Genomic DNA, 26,798 nt, shown 5'->3' with positions numbered 1-26,798 from the left:
ACCAGATGTGGCCCGTGGGCCATTGAATGCCCAGGTCTGGTCCAGTCTGTAGCTTCCTTACCTGTATATAAGATCACACAATCAAATACCTTCCTATAACCACTAAGAATAATTGTATTAATTAGGCTCAGCTGAACATTGGCCATAGACTGTTAATATTATTTGATAGTACAAAATGACTCACTAAGGCTACTAAACATCTTTTAAAGGTTTTTGAAGAAGCTAAGCATGTATTTTCTTTTTAGAACTGTGGTGAAATGTAGTATTGCCAAATCGCAAGCTCTTTATAGTGCCCAAAGAGGAGTGAAAACAAACAATGCTGCCATCTTCAAAGTAGGTGCTATCAGCATCAACATTCCTCAGCATCCAGCTACTCTTCACAGTATGATGGTTCGCAGTTCTCATCAGCTTTCAAAACAAATATCGGATCTCATCAGACAACCATCTGCAGTGTAAGTATTTATTTATTTATTTATTCATTTATATTTATTTATTTATTTATTTATTTATTTATTTATTTATTTATTTATTTATTTATTTATTTATTTATTTATTTATTTAATAATCTTACATTCCCTCGCCTAGAGGTGTTGCAATTTGTACAGTCATCCCGTGGAAACCATTTAGAATATATGATAATTGTATGTCCCATTTCTGTAAATAGTACACAGCCTCCCAAAGAAGATATTGCAACCCCACTACCTGCAGAAAAAACACCTACAAGTGTAAATCAGACTCCTGTTGAAACAAATGAATTTCCACAATTGCCAGAAGGTTTGGAAAAGAAGCCGATAGTTCTTAAATTCAGTGCCATGATTGATGGAATTGCTATTGGAGCAGCACTCTTGCCTTCTTTGAAAGCGGAGTACAAAATGGGAAGAATGCGAAGTCATGGAATGACAGGTAATTAATTTTGTTATTATATGAAGCATCTTAAAGTAATAGTCGTAATTCCACTCAACTAAAATTCTAATACATGACACTGAGATTTGAAGAGCTCTTCCAGTTGGACATTTCCATTATTTTTTAACAAAGGAATTTTGTCTCCCTGTTTCACACCTGATGGTAAACTTCTCTGAGGCTCCTCAGTTCAGAATTCTAACACAGAATAATTGATAAGCAACTTCATGTATTTAATGTATTTAAAACTAGTCAGTTACAGTAGTTCTTTGGATCCTGTTTCTCATATTAGATTGACTATAAATTTTAAGATACAGAAATTGGAATGTAAATGGAAAATATTGTTAAAACAATAAAAATTTGGATTGTGCAGCATTTTTAATTTGAAGGGAGAAGATGCTTCAAGGGGTAAGAACATAGCATCTTTCAGCCACACCTTGAAGTAGTTTTTGGCTTTTTCTAGGATCAAGGCTTACCTTATGTAATCCCCAAACGAGGTATGCGTGCTGCAAGAGCTGGTAGGCAAATGTAATGTTTATACCATTGTGTCTTGCATTGCACATTTTCCCTTTAAATTAAAGGGCTGCACAAACTTATTAAAAATATTTTCACACTGAGTATATATCTATTTTTGCAGTGTGCTATCTTTAAATATATACTCACAAATCCAATATTGGTTTTATTTAAAGCAGCTTTGCTTGTTTCCTAGATGGTCTGTTTGAAACTTGAAAAATTTACTTAGAAAGTAAACCAGGAGATGGGAAATTATTTCTATAATCACTGTACCAATAAGAGATTATCACACTGAGCTTACATGTTTTTTTCTTCCCCAGGTGCACAGACAAGATTTACATTTGAACTCCCAAATCACAAGTTACGATTCACTTCCAAAGTGTCTGCCACTGATATGTCTACCATACCTCCTTCAGCTAGTCTCAACCTCCCTCCTGTGACAATGTCAGGCAAATATATTATGGAGGAACATGATAATTACTCAGATCAAATATGGAGTATAGATGAACTGCCAGCTAAACAGGGTTATTATCTCCAGGGAAACTATTTGCGTTGTGTGGCTGAGGTTTGTATTACAGTTTGCCTTTACAGATAGTCCTTGACTTATGCCCACAATTGAACATTTTTGTTGCCAAGCAAGACATTTCTGAAGTGAATTTAGCCTCATTTTATGACTTTTCTTGCCATAGTTGTTAAGCGAATCATTGTTGTTGTTGTTGTTGTTAGCTGCGAAGTCGTGTCCGACCCATCGCGACCCTATGGACAACATTCCTCCAGGCCTTCCTGTCCTCTACCATCTTCTGGAGTCCATTTAAGCTCACGCCTACTGCTTCAGTGACTCCATCCAGCCACCTCATTCTCTGTCGTCCCCTTCTTCTATTGCCCTCGATCTTTCCCAGCATTAGGCTCTTCTCCAGTGAGTCCTTCCTTCTCATTAGGTGGCCAAAGTACTTGAGTTTTAGCTTCAGGATCTGGCCTTCTAAAGAGCAGTCAGGATTGATCTCCTCTAGGACTGACCGGTTTGATCGCCTTGCGGTCCAAGGGACTCGCAGGAGTCTTCTCCAGCACCACAGTTCAAAGGCCTCAATTCTTTGGCGTTCAGCCTTTCTTATGGTCCAACTTTCACTGCCATACATTGCAACTGGGAAGACCATAGCCTTGACTATACGCACTTTTGTTGACAGGGTGATGTCTCTGCTTTTTAGTGTGCTGTCTAGATTTGCCATGGCTTTCCTCCCCAGGAGCAAGCGTCTTTTAATTTCTTGGCTACAGTCCCCATCTGCAGTGATCTTGGAGCCCAGGAAAATAAAATCTGTCACTACCTCCATTTCTTCCCCATCTATTTGCCAGGAATTGAGAGGGCCAGATGCCATGATCTTGGTTTTTTTAATGTTAAGTTTCAACCCAACTTTTGCACTCTCCTTCTTCACCTGCAACAAGAGGCTCTTTAGTTCTTCTTCACTTTCTGCCATTAGAGTGGTATCATCTGCGTATCTTAGGTTGTTGATATTTCTTCCGGCAATCTTAATTCCAACTTTTGATTCATCTAGCCCTGCCTTTCTCATGATGTGCTCTGCATATAAGTTAAATAGGCAAGGCGACAGTATACAGCCTTGCCGGACTCCTTTCCCAATTTTGAACCAATCAGTGGTTCCGTGTCCAGTTCTCACTGTTGCTTCTTGACCCGCATATAGGTTTCTCAAGAGACAAATAAGATGGTCTGGTACTCCCATCTCTTTAAGAACTTGCCACAATTTGTTATGATCCACACAATCAAAGGCTTTAGCATAGTCAATGAAGCAGAAGTAGATGTTTTTCTGGAACTCCCTAGCTTTCTCCATGATCCAGCGTATGTTGGCAATTTGATCTCTAGTTCCTCTGCCTCTTCGAAATCCTGCCTGCACTTCTGGTAGTTCTCGATCCACATACTGCTGAAGTCTAGCTTGTAGGATTTTAAGCATGACTTTACTAGCATGAGAAATGAGTGCAATGGTGCGATAGTTTGAACATTCTTTGGCACTGCCTTTCTTTGGAATTGGAATGTAAACTGATCTTTTCCAATCCTGTGGCCACTGTTGAGTTTTCCAAATTTGCTGGCAAATTGAGTGTAGCACTTTTACTGCACTGTCTTGTAAGATTTTGAATAGCTCAGCTGGAATACTGTCACTTCCACTAGCTTTGTTGTTGCTCAGCTTTTCTAAGGCCCACTTCACTTCACATTCTAGGATGTCTGGCTCGAGGTCAGTGACCACCTCATTGTGATTGTCAGGGACGTTAAGCTCATTCTTGTATAGTTCTTCTGTGTAATTTTGCCACCTCTTCTTAATCTCTTCTGCCTCTGTTAGGTCCCTGCCATTTTGGTCCTTTATCATGCCCATTTTTGCATTAAACGTTCCCTTCATTTCTCCAATTTTCTTGAAAAGATCTCTGGTCCTCCCTATTCTATTGTTTTCTTCTATTTCTTTGCACTGTTCATTTAAGAAGGCATTCTTATCTCTTCTAGCTATTCTCTGGAATTCTGCATTCAATTGGGTGTATCTTTCTTTTTCTCCCTTGCCCTTCGCTTCCCTCCTTTCCTCAGCTATTTGCAAAGCTTCCTCAGACAGCCATTTTGCTTTCTTGCATTTCTTTTTCTTTGGGATGGTTTTGGTTGCTACCTGTTGTACAATGTCGCGAACCTCTGTCCATAGTTCTTCAGGCACTCTGTCTATCAGATCTAATTCCTTAAATCTATTTGTCACCTCTACTGTATATTCAACAGGGATATGATTTAATTCATACCTGAGTGGCCTAGTGCTTTTCCCTACTTTCTTCAGTTTAAGCCTAAACTTTGCAAGGAGAAGCTCATGGTCTGAGCCACAGTCAGCTCCTGGTCTTGTTTTTACTGACTGTATAGAGCTTCTCCATCTTTGGCTGCAGAGCATATAGTCAATCTGATTTCTGTGTTGACCATCTGGTGATGTCCATGTGTAGAGCCGTCTCTTGGGTTGTTGGAAAAGAGTGTTTGCTATGACCATCGTATTCTCTTGACAGAATTCTATCAGCCTGTGCCCTGCTTCATTTTGCACTCCAAGGCCAAACTTGCCTGTTATTCCAGTTATCTTTTGGCTTCCTACTTTAGCATTCCAATCCCCCATGATGATAAGAACATCATTTTTTGGTGTTAGTTCTATAAGGTGCTTTAGTGCTTCATAGAACTGGTCAATTTCATCCTCTTCAGCACTGGTGGTTGGGGCATAGACCTGGACTACTGTGATATTGAATGGTTTGCCTTGGATTCGAACTGAGATCATTCTGTCATTTTGAGGATTGTATCCCAGTATTGCTTTTCCTACTCTTTTATTGACTATGAAGGCTACTCCATTTCTTCTGAAGGATTCTTGCCCACAGTAGTATACCTGATGGAAGCGAATCATTGCAGTTGTTTAAATGAGTAACACAGTTATTAAGTGAACCTTTGCTTTCCAATTGCCTTTGCTTGTCAGAAGGTTGCAGAAAATGATATAAAAGTTCACATAACCCCAGGACATAAATATGAACAGAGTGCTTGCAGAGTCCTTGAATTTTGATCATGTGACCAAAGGGATGCTGCAGTGGTCATGTGAGAAAAATGGTCATTGTAACTTTGAACAGTCACTAAACAAACTGTTCCAAGTTGAGGACTGTATCTGTGCTACCTCATTTTTTATTTTAATTTTATTATAAGATAAAATACAAATGAAAGCAAAAGCCAAGAAAGAGGCAAAGAAAAACCTTGGAGGGATCTTGGAGTCTTAGTGGACGATCACTTGACTGTGAGCCAGCAGAGTGTAGCAGCAGCCAAAAAAGCTAATACAATCCTGGGTTGTATAAACAGAGGCATAGAATCAAGATCACACGAGGTATTAGTACTGCTTTATAAAACCCTAGTGAGACCACACCTGGAATACTTCAGCCAATTTTGGTCACCATATAACAAAAAAGATGTTGAGAGTTTGGAAAAAATTCAGAGAAGAGCAACTAAGATGATTAAAGACCTGGAGACTAAAACATATGAAGAACGGCTGCAGGACTTGGGTTTGGCTAGTCTAAAGAAAAGAAGAAATAGGGTTAACATGATAGCAGTATTCCAGTATTTGAGGGGCTGCCACCAAGAAGAGGGGGTCACGTTATTCACCAAAGCACCAGAGGGCAGGACAAGAAACAATGGTTGGAAACTGATCAAAGAGAAAAGCAACCTGGAATTAAGGAGAAACTTCCTGACAGTGAGAACAATTAACTAGTGGAACAACTTGCCTCCAAAATATGGGTGCTCCATCACTGGAGATTTTTAAGAAGAGGCTAGACCTGTGATGGCGAACCTTTTAGAGACCGAGTGCCCAAACTGCAATCCAAAACCCACTTACCTATCGTCGGCTGCCGGGTGGGTGTGGCCCATTGGGTGGGCGTGGCCCATTGGGTGGGTGTGGCCCATTGGGTAGGCGTGGCTGTGATGGTAACGGCAGACTGGGTGGGACTAAAAAGTTCAATCGTTTCCAACTTTGCAAGATCTTTTTTCTCGTGAGAAGTTGAAATTGATTATTTTTTTTTGCACACAGTGGTGGAGGCCTAAAGCGAAAAGGTTTTATAAAACCCAGCTGAAGGCCTAGGACTGGGGCAATGGCGTGCCATAGGTTCACCACCACGGGGCTAGACAGTCACTTGTCTCAAATGGTATAGGAGCTCCTGCTTGAGCAGGAGGGTGGACTAGAACACCTCCAAGGTCCCTTCCAGCTCTATTCTAAAAAGAAAAGGTGCAAAAGTAAAGAAAGAAGAATAAAAGGCAGTGATTTCCAACTTTTCAGTACAGCATAGTACCTTTTCCTTTTGCTTTACGTTTCTAATTAATTCAGACTATTTCTATAACAAAGTCAATCTAACCATCAAAACCTTCCATTTTGAAGTCCAGAAGCAGTTACAATCTCAAAAACATTTTTGAATTGGCTTCTTATGCATATTTTTAAGTTGACAATTTTTTTTATGTTGTATCCTCAAAATGGTTGATTCATAGTTTTCTTTTAGTATTTTGTAAGTACCCAGTTGTTATAGACAAATATTTGGTATACCCCAAATTATATCCTTTTAGTCTAAGCATACAGTGCAGGGGTGTCAAACTCAATTTTATTGAGGGCCGCATCAGCATTGCGGTCGCCCTCAGGGGGCCAGGGTGGGCGTGGCCTACTAGGTGGGCATGACTAGAGTGCGTATGGCCTACTGGGTTGGCGTGGCCAGCTCTACATCGTTCGCATCAAGGGTGCCTATGGGGGCCTGGGCAGGAGTGGGACAGATCTGAGGGTCTCTGACAGAAGGAGGGTCTCTGGGCCAGGGCCAAGGCAGTGGGGGCCGTTCCCTCACTGTTTCCAGGATGGCTTTGCGGGCCACATGAAACCACTTTGCGGGCCACATGAAACCACTTTGCGGGCCGGATCTGGCCCCCGGGCCTTGTGTTTGACATGTCTGATATAGTACCACCTGGTTGACCATATTTAGGCTGGTAAACTATATATAGTCGAGTCTGATCAGTACTTCAGTGGGAGACTTTGAGAAAATACTATACCCATAAATGAGATATGGTCGTTTAAAAATAACTTCCTCATAGATAACAGTGTCAAATCACTCCTATATATCTGCAAATAAAATTAAATAGATACACAGTCTCAAAATTTTCAACATCCAACGTAATTCTTAATTTGAATTATTTAACAAAGTCATAATTACATTTCATGAATTAATATTTAAAACATGATCTTTCTCCTAGGTGGGGTCCTTTGAGCATAACCTTTCAACAGATCTTTTGAACCATTTGGTTTTTGTGCAGAAAGTATTTATGAAAGAAGTCAATGAAGTAATACAGAAAGTCTCAGGTAGTCTAATGGCTTTAAACTTTTATTAAGCAACTTGATGGACTGACAGGAATGTTTCTTAGGCAATATTAAGCACAAATAATCTATTTTTAGTACTTTATAAATAGGAAAGATACTGAGTGTATACCCCTTTTGTGGAAATATTTTTAAAGGTCGTGTATTTGATGAGACCAATGAAATTAAAATTATTCTGGAATAGAATATAATCCCATAAAGGTCAGAATTAAGACATGATTTCTTGAATTTATTAATTTTTAAATCTCAGAAAGGTGTTTAATGTACTGCAGCTGAACTGTGCATTTTTATTTTTCCATTTAGAAAAGAATATTAATTTTAATACTGTTTGTTTCTAAATGTATTAAGGATTGCAGTTATAATAGATCCATTCAGTTCTATTAAATTGAGTGTCATTTTATAAAGCTTTATATGGACTAACTTAACAAATGTCAATAATTACTGCAAAGACTACAATATATAATAAATCATTACATTTATTTTATAAGTCAAACAAATAGTATTCAGAAACCTGAGCATATTTTAGGGTAAGCAGCCAAACACTAATATTGCATACTCTGGCCTTCAATTATCAAAATAATATCTCCTTAATTTTGGTTCTAGATAATTACATTTGGGATGATTTTTCATTATAACCTTATGTTGTTTTTGAAGATTATGAAATTTCTTTATTTCAGAAAATAAATTTATTTTATGGGTAGACTTACTTGGCCTTTTATTCAATTTCTAAAGAGAAATCAGGCTTTATAGCTGGGCTGGAATAGGATGTCAAATTTTATTCTTATGATCAGAAATAAAGATGCATTAGGCATAATATAAATATTTACCCATACCACCATGCAGCTCATTGAAGGTTTTTTTTAAATAATTGCATATAATCGTGTAGTTTGGCTTTTAAATATGATATCAAATATTTTTAATAACAAGATACAAAAATTATGTGTACAATTGTCTGATTATCTTTATAGGAGGGGAACAACCTATTCCTCTTTGGAATGAACATGATGGAACAAATGATGGAGAAAAACCAAAAATTCTCCTTTATTCTTTGAGTCTTCAATTTAAGGTATTTTTATTCTATTTGAATCTGGAGATTTATTTAGGTGTATTCCAACTGGGCCAAAGATAATTTTTAAAATCAAATTAACTATAGAATGAATTATATATGTGTGTGCAGGTGGGAATGTTATTTTATAAACTCCATTCAGTATCTCAAGTACTTCCAACATCTTTATAACTCAGGAACTAAGCCCATTTTACTTTTTACCTTTTCTTTACTAGGGAATCCAGGTAACAGCTACAACGCCATCAATGTGGGCTGTACGCTTTGAAACAGGATTGATAGAACTGGAGCTTTCAAATAGAATACAAGCCAAAGCTATGCCTGGTGGCACCAGTTATTTGAAGCTTTTTGGTAAATGCCAAGTGGATTTAAATTTGGCTTTAGGACAGATTGTTAAACATCAGGTGAGTGCTTACTATTAGTTTCTGTAATTACTTTTCATAATGAATTGTGTTATATTCTTCCCCCTCCCAAAGGTTTTTTTAAAAAAAGTTAAAGCAGAGTGTGTCCAACCTTGGCAACTTTAAGATTTGTGGACTTTAATTCTCAGAATTCCCCAGACAGCTGGTTGTGGAATCCTGGGAATTAGTCCACAAGTTTTAAAGTTGCCAAGGCTGGATACTTATGTATTTAAGGCTCAGTCCAAAGAATTTATGTGAGAGGTAGAAAAGACTGTTTTTGTTTCAAGTCTTGAAACTGATTTCCACATAATATTGAACAAGTCTCCAATTCTTTAAAGAAAGAAATACAGGTTATCTCATATATGTGATGTGTTTGTGAGGGGGACTCAAAATCCATGTACAGTGTATTCAGAAAGTATTCAGACCCCTTCACTTTTGTCAAATTTGTTATGCTGTAGCCTGATTCTACAGTTGAAATTCCTTTTTTTTTCTTATTAATCTACATTCAGTATCCCATAATGACAAAGTAAAAATAGAATTTTAGAAATGTCTGCAAATTTATTAAAAAGAAGAACTGAAATATCACATTGGTATAAGTATTCAGGGCCTTCACTCAGTACTTTGTTGAAGCACCTTTGGCAGCAGTTACAGCCTTGACTCTTTTTGGTATGACATGACAAGTTTTGCACACCTGGATTGTCTGCTATTCGTCCTCTCAAGCTCAGTCAGCTCGGATGGTGACCATTGGTGGACAGCCATTTTCAGATCCCTCCAAAGATGTTCAATATATGCTCAGTTTGACTGAGCGACCAGCTCTTAGAAAAGTCTTGGTTGTGCCAAACTTCTTCTATTTGAGAATTATGGAGGCCACTGTGGTCTTAGGAACCTTCAGTGCAGCAGAAATTTTATTGTAGCCTTCCCCAGATCTATGCCTTGCAATAATCCTGTCTCTGAGCAATGCAGGCAATTTCTTTGATCTCATGGCTTTTGCTTTGCTACAGTACGCATTGTCAGCTGTGAGGCCTTCTACAGAGAGGTCTGTGCCTTTACAAATAATGTTCAATCAATTTATCACAGGTCAACTCCAATCAAGGTGTGGAAACATGCCAGCAATGATCAAGAGAAATGGGAGGCACCTGAGATAAATTTCAAGTGTTGTTGCAAGAGGCGTGAATACTTATGCCAATATGATATTTCAGTTTTTTTACTTTTTAATAAATTTACAGACATTTCTAAAATTCTGTTTTCATCTTGTCATTATGGAGTACTGAGTATAGATTAATGAGGAAAAAATGAATTTCAACAACTGTAGAATCAGGCTGCAGCATAACAAAATTTGACAAAAGTAAAGGGGATCTGAATATTTTCTGAATGCTGTATAACAGACTGCCCTACACTCTTCCTTTTTACTATTATATGTTTCTCTGTAAGATTTGACAAAGCTAAAGCACTTTGTATTTCCTTCATCTGATGGGATTTATAAAGTGTACATCAAAGCATTCCTGCCATTTGAAATAACATTTCCTTGAAGATTTGAACCACTCTGATCCTAGAAATTTGGATTTGATCTTAAAGGCATAGCTGTTCCCCTAAATTTTGGGATAGAATGTGTCATGCCCATTGGGTTTGGCTTGGCTATGGCATGTCTCTCCCGTTTTGTACAATTTCATGTTATTTTTCTCTTTGGGGCGTATGATATGGTTTGTAACTATACACACTGTCTATATAAAATGACTTACAAGTCTAAATTATTCTTAATTTAGATTTATACGTTCAATTATAATTATAAATAAATAGTATCAAGTTTAGATTTGCTATGTTCTAACATGAAATATGTTTTGAATATATAAAGGTATATGAAGAAGCTGGCTCCGACTTCCATCAAGTTGCTTACTTTAAAACTAGAATTGGATTAAGAAATGCCCTTAGAGAAGAAATCAGTGGTTCGTCAGATCGAGAAGCTGTGCTTATTACTCTGAACAGGCCAATAGTTTTTGCTCAGCCTGTGGCCTTTGACAGAGGTACTAATGGGACTGAATCTCTTTTTATTTTATAAAAATAAAATAAAGGTAGACGTACCGGTAGATTTATTATCCATCATTTTGAATATTCCCAATTCATAACTATAGACCTGAACATGTCTGTGGTAAATGGCTTTGCACATTCTCAAATGTTGTCATGCAGTTCTAATATGTTTGTCATTTTGCCCAGAAACAGAAGCACACCTCTGGTTTCTCTCCTAGCCAGCCCCATTTCCCAGCAATTCTGATAAACACCATTTCTTATGGTCAAAATAAGGGGATAAGCAAAACTATGAGCAGATGCAGTTTGATCAGCTTACAGGGAATCATCAGCATTTCACCCACTCTTTCTAGTCCTCTGGACCAAAAGAACACTGGAGAACTAGATTTTGCCACCAAAACATAGTATATAAAAAGGCTTCATTTGAAAGTTAAGCACTTATTGAAACTCCTGTGGCATAATTTCTAATAAATAAATGAGGACCCAGATTGTTGGGGGCAATAAGCTGACTTTGTAATAATGCCGCTTTGGGGGGGGCGGCGAAAGCGCAAATAAGCAGGCATATACCTAGAATGAAGGCTATTGCTAAGCACATTGATTTGTGCTTCTTAGATTGTAAGCTGCCCTGAGTCTTCGGAGAAGGGCGGGATATAAATGGGATTAAATATAAGTAATTAAATCTTTGAGGTTTGTTTCATTATTTGCTGCAAGGACTGAAAGAAGGAAAGTCTGGTCACTATATAGTTATCGCATTCATTGTATTTTGAATGATTTCTCAATCATTTCTCAAGACTAGGAATGAACTCCCCAATTTCCATAGACACAAAAGTCTTGTTAACCACAGTGTTGTCACATCTGTTTACATGCTAGAAAGTACCTCCCACCAGCAGTGAGGCCTACTGTATTTACAATGACATGACTGTATGGAAAGGATTCTATTAATTTACATTAAAATCCCAGTTGTAGGAATTTTGCAACTTTGCTGTAACATTTATTTACTTTGTTGTAGAACAGGATTTAGAAAGATTGACATCCTAAGGTTGTGTAGTGTGTTGGATTCAATTCCTAAAAGGTGCTTTAGAACTTAAAGGATCTGTTTCCATTATTGCATGATTACAGTGGAAACTTCTGTGTGGTACCCAGGGCTTTTTTTGTCATAGAACACTCAGAATGGAGTTCCGGCACCTTTTTTGGATGGAACCTTGTAGAGTAGGCAAGGCGGGTTGTATGACGTGTGAGTTCCGGCACCTTTTTCTTTTACAAAAAAAGCACTGGTGGTACCTATAGATTTTTGGAAAAAACACAACTCCTTTAATGGGTCATGGAGAGATGGTATATTTGTGCTTTTACCTGTTCCAGTCAAATTCTTTCGGGGAGAGGAACCTGTTCATTTTTTTAAAAAAATCTAGAATCTTTGATCAAGAGTCAAAGGTCTAGCAATAGAAGATCAGCTTTTTTTGCCTTAAGACTTTTATGGGACACATGAAATACCCCTTTCCAGACTACCTGGTATTAGCCGCATCCAAGCAAGTATGTTCCTATAGATTTTCTACCTTCTATTATATATATTATACATTATAAATAATATACTATTTTTCTATTTTCTTCCTGCAACTTCATTTTTTCCTTTTTATTAGTTTATTTTTAAATTTGTATTAATTTTTATTGTTATAAATTATATTTTTAATAAAATTTATATAAAGAAAGAATCATATAAACATGAAATTAACGTTCTGTAGTATTTTCTTCTAAAAATATTGAAAAATATATTTATTTGTTTACAAAGCTGTGCTATTTTGGCTGAACTACAAAGCTGCTTATGATAACTGGAATGAACAGAGAATGGCCTTGAATAAAGATGTTCATAGAGCTACGAAGGAAATTGTCGACATGTTACCAGGAATACAGCAGACATCTGCTCAAGCTTTTGGAACCCTTTTCCTCCAACTAACAGTTAATGACTTAGGAATATGTCTGCCAATTACAAATACACCACAGGTAATACTAAAGACAATAAAAGAACACCTATTTGAATTATTACTTCTTTTCAAATTAACAATTCTTAAAATTCTTGACATTTTATTATTGCAGCAGCAAAATATTTTGGAAAATTAAAAAAATAAAAACAAACTGCCTTGTAGCTCACAATTTGAAATAGTACTATAAAATGAATGTCCTATTGGAGATCTTTTTAACTTCTTTGCTAGTTACCGGAATGAAACTCTTATTTGAAAGCTACGGTAATGGAATTATTGTTTAAAATAGTGTAAAGGCTAAACTTTTTAAAAAAAGCATATTTAGATTCTGTGATAAAATCTTCACAGGTTTGAAAATGATTGTTACTATTAATCTTTTGAACTTTGCATATAACTTGAATCTTTTCTATGTGATATGCATTACATACATACATGTGTATATGTATAAAAATGAATATACATAGATAACATACCTTTGTATATTTATGTTACAGTTTCCAATTTTCCAAATTTTTTGTTTCTTCTTAAATTGCATTGCTTTTGACAAGTTTGATTAAAATCTTTCATGAGTTCTTTTTTCTTATGATTAATATAATGTAATTAAATCTTAATAGTGAAATGCTTACATATATCTCTGAGTTTCTTTTAGAATTAAAACTGTATTATATAGATTTGTGCTATTGTTTAACTATTATTTAAATCCCAATATTTTAAAAATACTTTTTAAAGCATGTTTACTTTTGACATGTTCATTGATAAAGAAGTATTTTTGTTCTAAGGGTAAGCTGTTAATTGAAAACCATTTATTTTAGAGTAATTCTAAATATGGTGTCTATAATGAAAAAAGAGACTCTAGGGATTGGAAAGAGAACTCTTAACTATGAATACAATATTGAATTTTGATATTGAAATAAACAAATTTTACTGCTATAGTTATCTTTTCTTACTTCAGACAACCCACACAACTGAGCTGGACACTGGGTCTGCATTAGTCTTGACAATTGAAAGCACTTTAATTACTGCCTGCTCTTCAGAATCCCTGGTCAGCAAAGGTCATTTTAAAAACTTCTGTATCCGCTTTGCTGATGGCTTTGAAACCAGCTGGGATGATTGGAAGCCAGAAATACGAGGAGATCTCGTGATGAATGCTTGTAAGCATTTTTCTTAGTAACTTGACTTTTTAGAACTTAAACATATATTCTAGGCTACAGTTTAAAGAGGTAATAGAGTTCACAAGAATTTCATAATATAGCATCACGGAAAAAGAGGTCTTTGTAAATAACTACAAAACTGGAAATTTCAATAAGAATTTGCCAAGCATTATATTTCTGCAAATCAATGGCTTATAAGTTTGAGATGTACAATACATTTAATTCAAATTTAGTTTAAATGATTATTCCCATATAATTTAAAACAAAACTTTGGTATACTGGTATCTCAATTATATTCTTCATTTTTAGATGTAGTACCAGATGCTTGTACATATATAATTTAAAACAAACCTTTGGTATACTGTTATGTCCATTATGTTCTATATTCTTCATTCTTTAGGTGTAGTACCAGATGGCACCTATGAAGTGTGTTCAAGGACAACTGGGCAAGCAGCTGCAGGTAAGATTTACTCTATATAGGCTTCTATATTGGCAGAATTTTACAAATGTCTTAATATTCGTTTTCAAAGAATATTCTTAACATTCTTTTTCAAGAAGACATTATTACATTTCCTTTAATTCTCTATTTGAAGGATCTTGTAGGTCAATCCTTTCCTTTATGGTATTTCTTTCCTGTGTATCAGCAAAAAAAGAGCTCAAACCATTCTTTGTGGTTTGGTTTAAAAAATGTTCATATATTTCTTAGCATGTCTGGTGCATAAGATAAAGATTGTCTTGAAAGGATTAATGCAACACCCTATCTTAGTTTTGCATGCTCCAATCTTTAATTTTTGAAAAGCATAATCCTAATACATTTCTCCATTTTCTGTTGAAACAGAGAGTAACAGTGCTGGAACATGGACTCTTAATGTGCTGTGGAAGATGTGTGGCATTGATGTACACATGGATCCTAACATTGGGAAAAGATTAAATGCTTTAGGAAATACTCTCACAACTTTGACAGGGGAAGAAGATTTAGATGACATTGCTGATTTGAACTCTGTTAATATAGCTGACCTATCTGATGAGGATGAAATTGATACAATGTCACCCACTGTTAGCATGGTCAGTGAACTAATCATCCATTCATTCATTTATTACGTTAACAATAAAAATAAGTAATATATTATGCAACTCAGCAATAGTGCATAATTATGCAAACTTTAGGCTGTCATACCCTTTTCTTCCATATGTGTTATCACAAAATAGTGTTAATCACTAAAGTGCTAGTTATATTTAGCAGAGCTGAAGTTTTATTTGTTAACTAAAAAACAAAGAACTTGGTTTCTTGCTGATAACTTACATTATCCAAATAGAATTCTTACATTTTTGTGTAATAACTTTGCAAATACCATTCACAAAACTTTAGAAATTGTTACTAGCTTCAAAATATGAAGTGATATTTAAGGAAAACAAATCTAAAGTACCCTGGATTCCCAGAACTAGATTTGCAGTAATTATCTGGTGAAAGATAAACATTGTGAATTCAAGGTTAGTTGAAATTAGCTCAGTTTGCTTATTTAGGATAGTATAAATTCAAATTAATTGACCATTTTGAATTATGTAGCTCTAATCAATAGTAGCTCTGATCACAAAATAAGAGATGGAAAGCAAGTCACACTGACAGCATGAAGTTAGGGAATAGATAGTAGCCTATTTAGGTGATACCTGAATACAATCTAACGAGGATGTTTGAAAGAATAGTACAGGCAGAGAAGGGGCAGACAATAAGAAAAATGGAAGTTTCATTTCCTGACATATTAATCTTGCTATTTATTATCATCTAGAGATCAGATGGTGGTTCTTTATATGGAGACATATGCAAGCTCACTTTGGGGCAGCGGATTGTAAATCACCTCTTGGGTTTGAGCCCTAAAAGTCAACGTTACTCTGTTCCTGTAGAATATCTGGTGGGATCACCATCAAGTTATACGACTTATTCTAACAGTGCACACTTACAAGTGGGCAGGTCTTGCTCATGGGGACATGTATGTAGCATATGTAGTATCTCTAAACAAATGCTGAATATATGGGTATTGGCAAATCAAAAATCAGCTGGCTTCTTAATCTGATTCTGCATGCTATTTTGATTGGTGGTGCTAAACCTCTTCTGTCTTCATTTTAGTCATTAAAACTGCTTATGGGCAATGAAATAAATGCTTCCTTTATTTTTTAAATAGGAGAATGCTGACCATCGGAGGCAAGGACCATCTAATAATCAAACTGGAGAGCAAAGAGGAAGAAAGTATGTGAAGCGCTTAGTAGATATCAGGGAGTTGAATGAACAGGCTAAAGTAATTGATGACTTAAGGTAAGTATGTTGTTTCCAAACAACTTTTTACAATCAGAATAAATCATTGTTTATCTTTATTTTACAAAGATTTAATTAGGAGACTCTCAGTCTGTGGGTCAACCCGCCAGCAGTTTTAAACTGAGGAGTTACATTTTTTTGGGTAAAGCTATTCAGAGTTCAATAGACAAAGTAGGAATGGTATGAAAACTGAGTCCCATTTTGCTTGCATGTACTCTGGGCAAGTCTTAACAATGTGCCAACTTTACCTGTGTAAGAAGTGAGAGTAATGTCAAAACCTGCTCCTGCTTTGCCCACATAAGCCTACAGTGCAGTGACTGTCAATGCTGCTAACATCGAATGTTCTTGCTTGAGAAGAGATGAAGAAGCAGCTATTTCATATGTTAAACTTGTGTATTGCTTTTAGAGATAGGGTTAAGGCTGGAAGGAGGGAGGAGGAGGATTGTACCTCAAGGCCATGAAATTAAAGAAGATAAGAACTTGGGGGGTTTTCTAACGGAAGGGAAACTGATTCTTTAAATTAATTGGAGAATATGATTAATGACAAAATTAGAAAGGTGGAGAATTGTGTTTAATATATTGTGCAAGGGGGCGGAGATTTCAGATTCCAGCTTCCTTTGAGCAAGCATTTGCCGGTGTATTAGGCTAAATAAAGGAATGCCTCAGAGTCACTTGAAAAGCTCATACGTTGGAAACTTGACAGTGACCCTAGAAAAGTGTGAACACACTGTCAAAACTTGCTAGACTCTTTGTTCCACATTTGCCTGTGCAAATCCCAATCATTTTTGTGAGTAGCTAATTCCGTGGGATGCACAAGGGTCCTAATATAAATGACTGTTTCCCACTAGTGGTTAGTGAGTTTGAATGTGGTGTATAGTAGTATGATTTTTATTGGAGTGCCTATGGAAGTGCACATTAATGAAATTTTTGTTAATTATTTCTTATATCTAGCTTTTCAAAAAGCAAGATTTTGATTAGGGAAAGAAAAATATCTAAAAATCAGTCTCTAGTATTACTGATAAAATAAGCTTAAGACAGAAAGATACAAATTTTGTGCATTTTAGAATGTAATGTATTTAGCTGTCATCCAACATTAATTCTAGTGAAGTTGTTAGATATATTATTGAGGGCTTGGGGGTTTTCCCCCCAGAGATTGTTGTTCAATTTAAGAACTTGTGCTTTAATTAGTGGTGCCTGACAGAAATCATAGCAGTTTTGCTATGATGCATTCGGCCCGCGGGCCGGCAGATTAACACCCCTGGTGCAAGAGAAAGAGAAGACCTCTGCAAATAAGCTGTCATTCATAATAAATACTCTTATCGCTACCTTCAATGATTGATTGTGGGATTTTATTTATCATCTTGTCTTTAGGAAACTAGGTGCAAGTGAAGGAACAATAAATCAAGAAATTCAACGATACCAACAATTGGAGTCAGTAGCTGTCAATGACATTCGCCGAGATGTCCGTAAAAAGCTACGGAGGTCAAGTATGAGGGTGAGCAATTTTTAAGTTCCTTTTCAGTCATATCAGTTCTGTTTTCATATTATTAAAAATAGATAGAACATAGTCACATATGCCAAAAACAAGCTCTATGGGCCCTTAATTTTATTTTATTTTTTGAGGTATTGGTGGGACAGTACAGAGATTTTTTAAAAACAAAGTTACTTTTAAATCCACTTCCATCTAACTTGAAGTAATCTTCTTCTCCAGGAATTCTCCATCAACCTTCCTAACATTCTCTAAAGGCTTTTCAAAGATAGCAAAATATTTCAAGGGGAGAAGAAAAAAGTTAATTCTATCAGTGTTTTGTTTTCAGCTCCCAAGTCTCTAACCAGTTTACAGTATATACTATTTCTATAACTGCTCAGGGCTTTATATTCGTAGAAATCCCAAAGGTATTTTAAGTCTGCTTATTTCTGGATTGAAACTAGTCTTGTGTGATCCTTTTTGTGTCACCCTTAATGTTTTGTTTGCCAAATTTCTGAACTATGCAAGAACACTGTCAGATTAAAATGTGAGAATAATATGCTTTTTAATATGAAAAATTACAGGCAGCATCTTTGAAAGATAAATGGGGCTTAGGTTATAAACCCAGCTATAGTCGATCTAAAGGCATTTCAGCTTCAGGAAGACCACCTCTGAAGAGAATGGACAGAACAAGGTAAGATGGGATAAGGATCTTTTTTAGACCAGAAATATGTTTTGATTTTTTAGTATATGCAATGGGGAAACTTACGAAACAGTTGTTATGAAGACTATGGCCAGTCATAAGTCATCTATTGCAAGAAAGTAAGTTACATGCAAGATGTTTTATATCATCCCATTGAACCCTTGCGAGCCTAAAGGCCTTAGAAATAATTATGAAGCTCTTTTGCAGCATGTCCTGTTTAATTATTCCTTTTTAATGTTTTTTATGTAATTCAATTTGTTAAAAAATGAGGATTCTTAAACCCCATTGGAGGTATTGTACTTCCCTTGGCTATTTATTTATTTATTTATTTATTTATTTATTTATTTATTTATTTATTTATTTATTTATTTATTTTATTACATTTATATACCGCCCTTTCCCGAAGGACTCAGGGCGGTTTACAGGGTAATTGCCAGCCCTAGAGATACAGTGATTTGAAATATATGCTAATATATGAAAAGAGTCACATCCTTTAAATCACATCCTTTCTTTTTAGTTTTTTTTAAAAAATATTTGAATAGTTGCTTAAAGTGTGTTCAGGTTTATGTGTATTTAATTTTCCCCATTAGTATGACAACAACTATAACTGAGAAATGGGGAGCTTTTGGGGGAGGGGGGAATCATATTTGCCTTCCTTCAATGGAAATTGTTGAAAGCTAAATAATTCCTAACTACATAATACCATTTCTTCATCTGCACAGCTTCTTCCTAAATTGTACAGGTAGTCCTCAACCTACGACCACAATGGAGCCCAAATTTCTGTTGTTAGTGAGACATTTGTTAAGTGAGTTTTGCCACACTTTATGACCTTTCTTGCAATAGTTGTTAAGTGAATCATCGCAGTCGATAAGTTAGTAGCATGGTTGTTAAGTGAATCTGGCTTCCCCATTGATTTTGGTTAGCAGAAGGTTGCAAGAAGTAATCACATGACCTTGGGACAGAGCAACGATCATAAATTTGAACCAGTTGCCAAGCATCTGAATTTTGATCACGTGATTATGGGGATGCTGCAAAGTTTGTAACTGAAGAAGGGACATAATAAAGTCACTTTTCCAATGCTGTTGTAACTTTGAATGGTCACTAAATGAACTGTTGTAAGTCGAGGACTATCTGTATTTTGGAATCCTAACAATGTTTAATGACTAATTATAAAATGCAAGTGCTTTACTCAACTTTTTGTTTATATGGTTTGTAACTGCTCAAATAAATTTTATTGCAGTAGATTTTGTAGTCCTTTAATTTTTATACATTTGTAATTTTTCATATTAAAATGAAATGCAGTTTGCATGCAATTAAAGTATGAAACATATTTAAATTTGCTAGCATCTATTTAGTGTTTCTTGTTTCAAGTTATCACTTTTAGATTGGAAAACTGTTCCAAAATAATATTTTAAATGGTGATTCTTAAATTTGGAAGTAATTGGTAATTATAATGTATAATCTTAATTCCTTGTTACTGTAATTTTGTTGTACAAGGGTTGGGGAGAGTGAAGAAGTTCCAGAAATTTGTGTTGATGGGCCATCTGCTGGATCCAGAGTAATTTTCAACCTACAAGATATGGTAAGACAATTTCTAAGTAGTTCACTGAATGCTTTGGGTAAACCTGCATTACGAACTAAGAGGTGATTTCCTTTTATTTGTGCCAGTGTCATATATTTACACCCACACAAACACACGGATTCTAGAATTGGAAGATGCCTCTAGATCAGGGGTGTCAAACTCAATTTTGTTGAGGGTCGCATCAGCAAATCCAAAGAGAAGTGTGATGCCGCCCAGCCCCCAGCTTGCCCAGTTTCGACAGGCAGCGGGCTACTCACCTCACAGCACCGAGAGGCTGAGCCGGGTGGCACGAATCTGAAGAGAAGCGCAACACTGCCCAGCCCCTACCCTGCCAAAATAGGCAGGGCCATGTGCTGGCCACTTCCAGGCAATAGTGCATTTCTTCATTCCTCACAAAGGGTGATACTTCCCCAGCGTGCACTCAGGGGGCAGTGCTGATGTGGCAGGGGCCGGCCCCTCACTATTTCCAGATGGCCTTATGGAGCTAAGACTGAATGTATTTCAGCATAGATGACCACCACAAAATTGTACATTGGCTTCTGGCCGGCCAGGGCCAAGGCAGCGGGGGCCGTTCCCTCACTGTTTCCAGGATGGCTTCGCGGGCCACATGAAACCATTTCATGGGCCAGATCCGGCCCCCGGGCCTTGTGTTTGACATGTCTGCTCTAGATCATCTACTCGTAAACCCCTGCTTGATTCACAATCTGCTAAAGCATTTTTGGCAAATGTGTATCTGTCTGTTTGAAAATCTATAGTGAAACCCAACATACTATTTAATGAAGCAGCCTACTCCACTAAGTGACCTTTTTACTGTCAGTTAATTCATTTCAATATCTAATCTGAATCTTCTTCCCTCTAGTTTAAACTCATTAATTGTAGTCCATCTCTCACGTTAATGGACAGCAAACCTACTCCTGTGCGACAACCCTTTAGCTATATGAAAACTGCTATCCTGTCCTGATTCATCAATATTTGTCAGATGTCAGTGTGATCTACCAGAACCTTTGGATGCTTGCCACATTTACTATTTCTGAGCCAGAACTCACCCATCCTGCACTTGTGTCTTTCTATTCACTTTTTAAATGATAGCTGCTGCAAATTTGATATTCCTGGATTAAAGAATTGATAGGAATACCCAGTTCCTTAATCTAGGTCTTTAATAAAAAAAATATTGAAACAGCAGAGCCCAGGATTATATACCGTGTTGTTTTAATAATTTCTTTTTTTCGTTTTTAATTAAGTTGAATGGAACAGTTTTGGGGATTGCACAACAATCCAGCTATCCAAGGGAGGGGTATTTTCAGGTATTTGTAAAATCAACAGGTATACTAATTAACTGCATGGAAAATCTGCTTCATTGATCATATTCTGCCAGCTAAGCAGAGCACATTATAATACAGTAGGTCACAATTGGCAATATTATAGTAATTCAGTATTTCTTTGTTATTTTTGAGTGAGAATATTCATCAATGTGCCGAGGGACTACCCCTTGGTACATTGATAAATATTCTCACATCAAAACTATTTTTAACACTTTTTGAATGATAAAACTTTTACATCAGAAACAATTAACTTGCACAACAGAAGCTAATTAGAAACTTGCAAAATAATAAAAAAGGTATATTACTGGCAAATAATTCTGGTTGATAAAACCACTGATATTTCAATAGTAGCTATTACTTTATATTTTCTAAATGATTTGTCCAAGAATATAAATACAACAAAAAGAGTTACTGAAATTAATTGCTTTCAGTTATGAAATTAATTTTAAAATATTTAGATTAAATTCAGATGTAATAATTTTAACACCACATTAAAGGTAAAGGTAAAGGTTCCCCCGCACACGCGTGCTAGTCGTTTCCGACTCTAGGGGCCGGTGCTCATCTCCATTTCAAAGCTGAAGAGCCAGCGCTTGTCCGAGGACGTCTCTGTGGTCATGTGGCCGGCATGACTAGACGCCAAAGGCGCACGGAACGCTGTTACCTTCCCACCGTAGTGGTCCCTATTTTTCTACTTACATTTTTACGTGCTTTCGAACTGCTAGGTTGGCAGAAGCTGGGACGAGTAACAGGCGCTCACTCTGTTACGCGGCACTCGGGATTCGACCTGCCAAACTGCCGTTAATTAAGTTTAGTTACACATGGCTTATATTCCCTATTATATTTGGAACAAAATCCATCTAGTTTAGTCTGTGTTCCCCTATGCTGTTAAAAAGAGGGGAAAATCAGACTATGTGATTATTTGTTTTGAATCCAAATCATAGATTTTTTTTAAAAAAATCTAAAAATACCATATTTCTTGAGAGAAAGAAGGAGTTTCTTCCAAATACTTTCCTATGCATTGGAGAGAAGGAACAAAAGATGCATAAGTGAGTGAAAATGCAAGCCACTGATGATGCGAGTTATGAAAATTATCTTTGAAGTATAAATAAATTAATAATCCTTGGGAGAGGCCTGCTATCCTAAAGAATTTAACATTTTCCTAAGGGTACCATTCAATTAACTCTTCCCCCACCTTTAACCAATATTACTCTCCATTTTCCTCCCCTTCCCTTCTTACCAAGTTCTCTCTTTCCTTTAACCCACCTCTAGTGATCTTTTTCTTCATAGTTGCTGTTTCTGATGGAAGGAGGATAAGATAACGTTTTTGTATGTAGTATGTTTCTATGTATAGAAGAGTAAATGTATGCATGAAACCATAGTTGCTACCGGCCTTAGCTGATAGATCATTTTAAACATTAGCTTCACTAAATTTCCTTCTTTGTGCTGGCCCCTACCCAATTGTGGATTGTGACATCCAACAGAAGGCTGTATTTGTGTGTGTTTGTGTGTGTGTGTGTGTGTGTGTGTATGCGTGCAGATGTGTACAGAGATAGACAAATATGTCATGTTTACATATTTATTGTACAAGGAACTCCAGTATTGATTTCAGCTGCAGTGGACATAAATCTTTGTGTATCTGTGTGTGCATGTCTACACGTGTAAATGCAAACGTGTATAGACACAAAATACAAATAAAAATTACTCTTTTTTGGCAGGCATATTTTAGCATCATGACCTAGATATATTAACATAGGTGTTAATAATATTTTATGTATGAAGAGCATAGTACCAAATAAAACTTCAATATAACGAGCAACAAGTGTAGAAAAGGATGACATGTAGCAATGGGCATGCTGTCCAATAGTTTCCTATTGGACACTGTTGCCTTACACAATCTTTGAAGTAGCTCTTTGTACCACTCTGATTCCCATAATGCTTCTCCTTTCCCATGTGTTGCCTCCTATTCATGCCTTACCCAACAGGGGGAGGCAAATTTCTTTCATTACCAAGCTGCCATTACCAATTTCTTGAAAGGATCTGTTTCTGTATAGATCAAATGAGTTTTTCATTGTGATGGTTATCTGATAATTGAATTTATTCAGTGAGAGACTTCCCTAGTCACATGGTGATAAAACAGTGCTTTCTGAAAATTGGCTATGACTACAACACATGGTAAATTATGAAATAGACTTCAATAGCTTTTCTCTTCCAATCTCTACACTGATATTGCTGAGTGCAGGAGATAGTCTTTGCAATACAAGAAAGGCTTACCATAGTGCTTTGGTATGCCCGTATATGAACATATACACAAATAAAAGGCTCATTTGTGATCCTTCGAACCAAAGAGGTTATCTATCCCCAAGCTTTCACTGATAAGTGACACAGCTTCCAAAGTTTCCTATCTGGACAAGCATAAAGATATAAATTTCTTCTAGTTTCAGTTAAAGTTGGGTCAACATTAATTTAATCATTTCTTTACAATGAACAATCCCTTCATGTGAAGCACATAGGGTAGCAGTGCTGCAGGTAATGGGCACCAATTGGAAAAGCCAGGTGGCAGCCATGTTTTTTTCAAGAACATTTATCTCCATTCTATTCCCCTTTCCATCTTTAATTTTTTTCCCATAGTTTCTTATCATTCCATACTTACTGAGCATTTTACCACACCACTTCTTTGGGGTTATTTTTCTAAAGCTGTTTTTTAAAAAGTTGTGCCTTTGCAAACCTTAAGGTTTTTCCATACCTACCGATATCTTCCACACCTACCGAAACCTGAAGATTTACATCTTAGTTATTCAGAATCAAAATAACATTCTAGAAATTCCCCTCAGAACATTACTGTCTTAAAAATCTAGCTTTTTAAATTAATCATATGTACTACTTTAAAAGGAGATAATAGAGTGCATTCTGTGCCAGCATTTTGCATGAGCTTCCATTTTCTAATAATTTCTGCTACTTTCTCTCATTTATTGGAGGCCTGTAAGGTTCTTGCTTTTTATACTTTAAAATGTTTATTTCAGTTATTATAGTAGGATATATTGCAATCTAAGCTGCTGCTATATCTAACATGCATTCACTTTTTTTCTCACATAGTTCTTCAAGGTTACTCATTCATCTATTTTTAAAACATATTTCATGGCTGACATCAGTTCTTTGGCCTGTACAAAATGAAACATTTACTGCTTTTTCCTTTAAGAATCTGATTTTTCCTCCCCAATCTTTGAGATAGTTGGTAGCTATAACTTGAATATCTTTTTTGTCTCTTTGTAATCAGTTTCCAGAGGAGACAGAATTGGATCTTTTGTCAGTAACTATTGATGGTCTATCCCATAACTCATACACTAGTGAAGGATCATGCTCAGTATTCAGTTCACCCCAAACTCCAGCTGTCTTCTCACCAAGCATTCCTTTCCAGCCTGAAGAAGGAAGACGAGATGACAGCTTGTCTTCATCAAGTGAGGATTCGGAAAAAGAGGAGGATCATGACAGAGAGAGGCCATATGTTTATCGGAAAGCATTGTGAGCATATTTGTAAAAACAGAACATTCATTTCAGTATAACCACTCTGAATATGTGCATATTGATGAATATAAAAAGAACTCCAGCTTTCTCTATACAATATTTGGTCTGAACTCTTTATGGCAGGATATTTAATCTGCTCTGATAATTTGGCTAGCAGAGCTAACAAAAAAAATACTAAATGCAAGTGCCTATGGCAGAAAATAACTATTACTCTTGGAAAGGACTATCAAGTAACTCAATATTTGACACATCTTTGGATGGAGCAGAGCCTTGGTGGAGCAGTGGGCTAATGCCTCCTTAAGTAACACCAGCTGCCTGCAATTAGTGCAGGTTCGCATCCCACCAGGCTCAAGGTTGACTCAGCCTTCCATCCTTCCGAGGTAGGTAAAATGAGGACCCAGATTGTTGGGGGCAATAAGCTGACTTTGTAATAATGCCGCTTGGGGTGTGTGTGAAAGCCCTAACAAGCACGCATATACATAGAATGAAGGCTACTGCTAAGCTTGTAAGCCGCCCTGAGTCTTCGGAGAAGGGCAGGATATAAATGGAATTAAAATAAATAAAATAAATAAAATGTTTAGGATGTCAAGTTAAAACCTTGCCAATTTGAAGTAGTCTGAGAAAGTTTCCTTTCTATTGAAGTATGATGGCAGATAGCTAGTGCATTACAGATCTGATTTGATAGATGGCAAATACTAAATTATTCATAAATCCCACATAAAAATTGTTCCTATATCTCATTAAATAACAATATAGCATCAACATCATAGGAACTCAACATTTTCATTTGCACTTCCTATTCTGGTTTTTGCTATGGAAATATAGCATTTGTTAGTAATTTGCTAGTTACTTTGAATGAGATGAACCTCTGGAATATTTCTTAAAACATTATATGCTGCTATAGTAACATTTAATCAGAGCTGCTTTATAGCTGCATAAATGGTTTTTTTTAGTGTAGGTTTAAAGTGTAAATAGTGTAAGAACACTGAATAAATTCTTTTTATTTCTTTTTAAGTAGCTATTTTGACTAGTTTTGGTTCTCTTCCAAGATATATGAAGAGAAAAAACTCCACTGAAGATTACTATTGTACCTTTGTGGATTTTGTTCTCAAAGGCTAAATGTATTTTAGTGAGAAAATGAGATAGATATCTAATTCCTCCTTCCTCATTGTAATGGACCTGCCCAATACAGAACCTCCATAGCCACTTTCAGTGAAAATAAAATACTGGCTATCTCAGATAGTTTGACTATTGAACTAATCTACAGTGTTAAAAATAACAAAGGAAATATATATTAACAAATTGCATGCAGTAAGGTAAGTTTGTCAAACCTACTTTTTAAAAATATTTTGCAGGACTGGTCGTAAGAAAGCTACAGGTTTTGCTGCTGTTCACCAACTGTTTACTGAACGTTGGCCAACATCTCCAGCCAACAGAAGCGTAACTGGAACAACTACTGAGAAGAATATTGACTTTGAACTTGATGTGAGAGTTGAAATTGACAGTGGGAAGTGTGTACTTCATCCAACAACGCTCCAGCAAGAACATGATGACATAAGCGTAAGGAGGTAAATATCCTGCAAAAAGCTGAGCAGGTTTACCAAACTATGTTTAGAGCAGTAGCAACATTTTTTATATGTTGAGACTTGTATGAAATCTCTAGTGACACTTGATCAGCAGTTCAGTTGCGATATTACATATAAAGACGATTTGACGAAGAATGTCCCCTTTTTGTGCCAATAACTTTGACATACAAATTGTGTAGTCAAAATGGTCCATTGTATTTAAATTGCATGTAAAATATTCATAATTCGGTATAAAAGGATTTATGATTATCTTTTACATTGTGTACAATTGTGTGTATTTACAAAACAGGTACTACGCAACGGAACATACTTTTTGGGAAATGCTGACTTACTTAAATCTTGTTTAATCAGATCAAACTTAAGCAACTTGTCTGAGGATTT

At 36.2% G+C, this 26,798-nt stretch overlaps 1 protein-coding gene across 4 annotated transcripts in view; it reads left to right on the top strand.

Annotated features, from left to right (window-relative positions):
* The window catches only part of BLTP1 (bridge-like lipid transfer protein family member 1), a 143,656-nt gene that overhangs the window by 90,230 nt on the left and 26,628 nt on the right, over positions 1-26,798 (top strand). For 2 of the 4 annotated variants that reach the window (XM_081333292.1, XM_081333291.1), the window contains exons 50-67: positions 246-452; positions 665-903; positions 1,734-1,978; positions 7,190-7,295; positions 8,279-8,376; positions 8,592-8,777; positions 10,627-10,795; positions 12,583-12,794; positions 13,725-13,923; positions 14,324-14,383; positions 14,762-14,988; positions 15,711-15,911; positions 16,104-16,234; positions 17,606-17,729; positions 18,287-18,396; positions 19,903-19,987; positions 24,584-24,828; positions 26,187-26,399. In XM_081333292.1, the coding sequence (XP_081189418.1) occupies positions 246-452; positions 665-903; positions 1,734-1,978; positions 7,190-7,295; positions 8,279-8,376; positions 8,592-8,777; positions 10,627-10,795; positions 12,583-12,794; positions 13,725-13,923; positions 14,324-14,383; positions 14,762-14,988; positions 15,711-15,911; positions 16,104-16,234; positions 17,606-17,729; positions 18,287-18,396; positions 19,903-19,987; positions 24,584-24,828; positions 26,187-26,399 (3,057 nt within the window). The remainder of the gene's footprint in view (positions 1-245; positions 453-664; positions 904-1,733; positions 1,979-7,189; positions 7,296-8,278; positions 8,377-8,591; positions 8,778-10,626; positions 10,796-12,582; positions 12,795-13,724; positions 13,924-14,323; positions 14,384-14,761; positions 14,989-15,710; positions 15,912-16,103; positions 16,235-17,605; positions 17,730-18,286; positions 18,397-19,902; positions 19,988-24,583; positions 24,829-26,186; positions 26,400-26,798) is intronic. The other 2 variants (XM_081333293.1, XM_081333294.1) reach the window with 2 other exon arrangements.

This window comes from Vipera berus, assembly GCF_964194415.1.
Source record: "Vipera berus genome assembly, chromosome: 7".
Lineage (NCBI taxonomy): Eukaryota > Metazoa > Chordata > Lepidosauria > Squamata > Viperidae > Vipera > Vipera berus.
The sequence above is the reverse complement of the archived record's forward strand: the minus strand, read 5'-3'. Positions and strand labels throughout refer to the sequence as shown.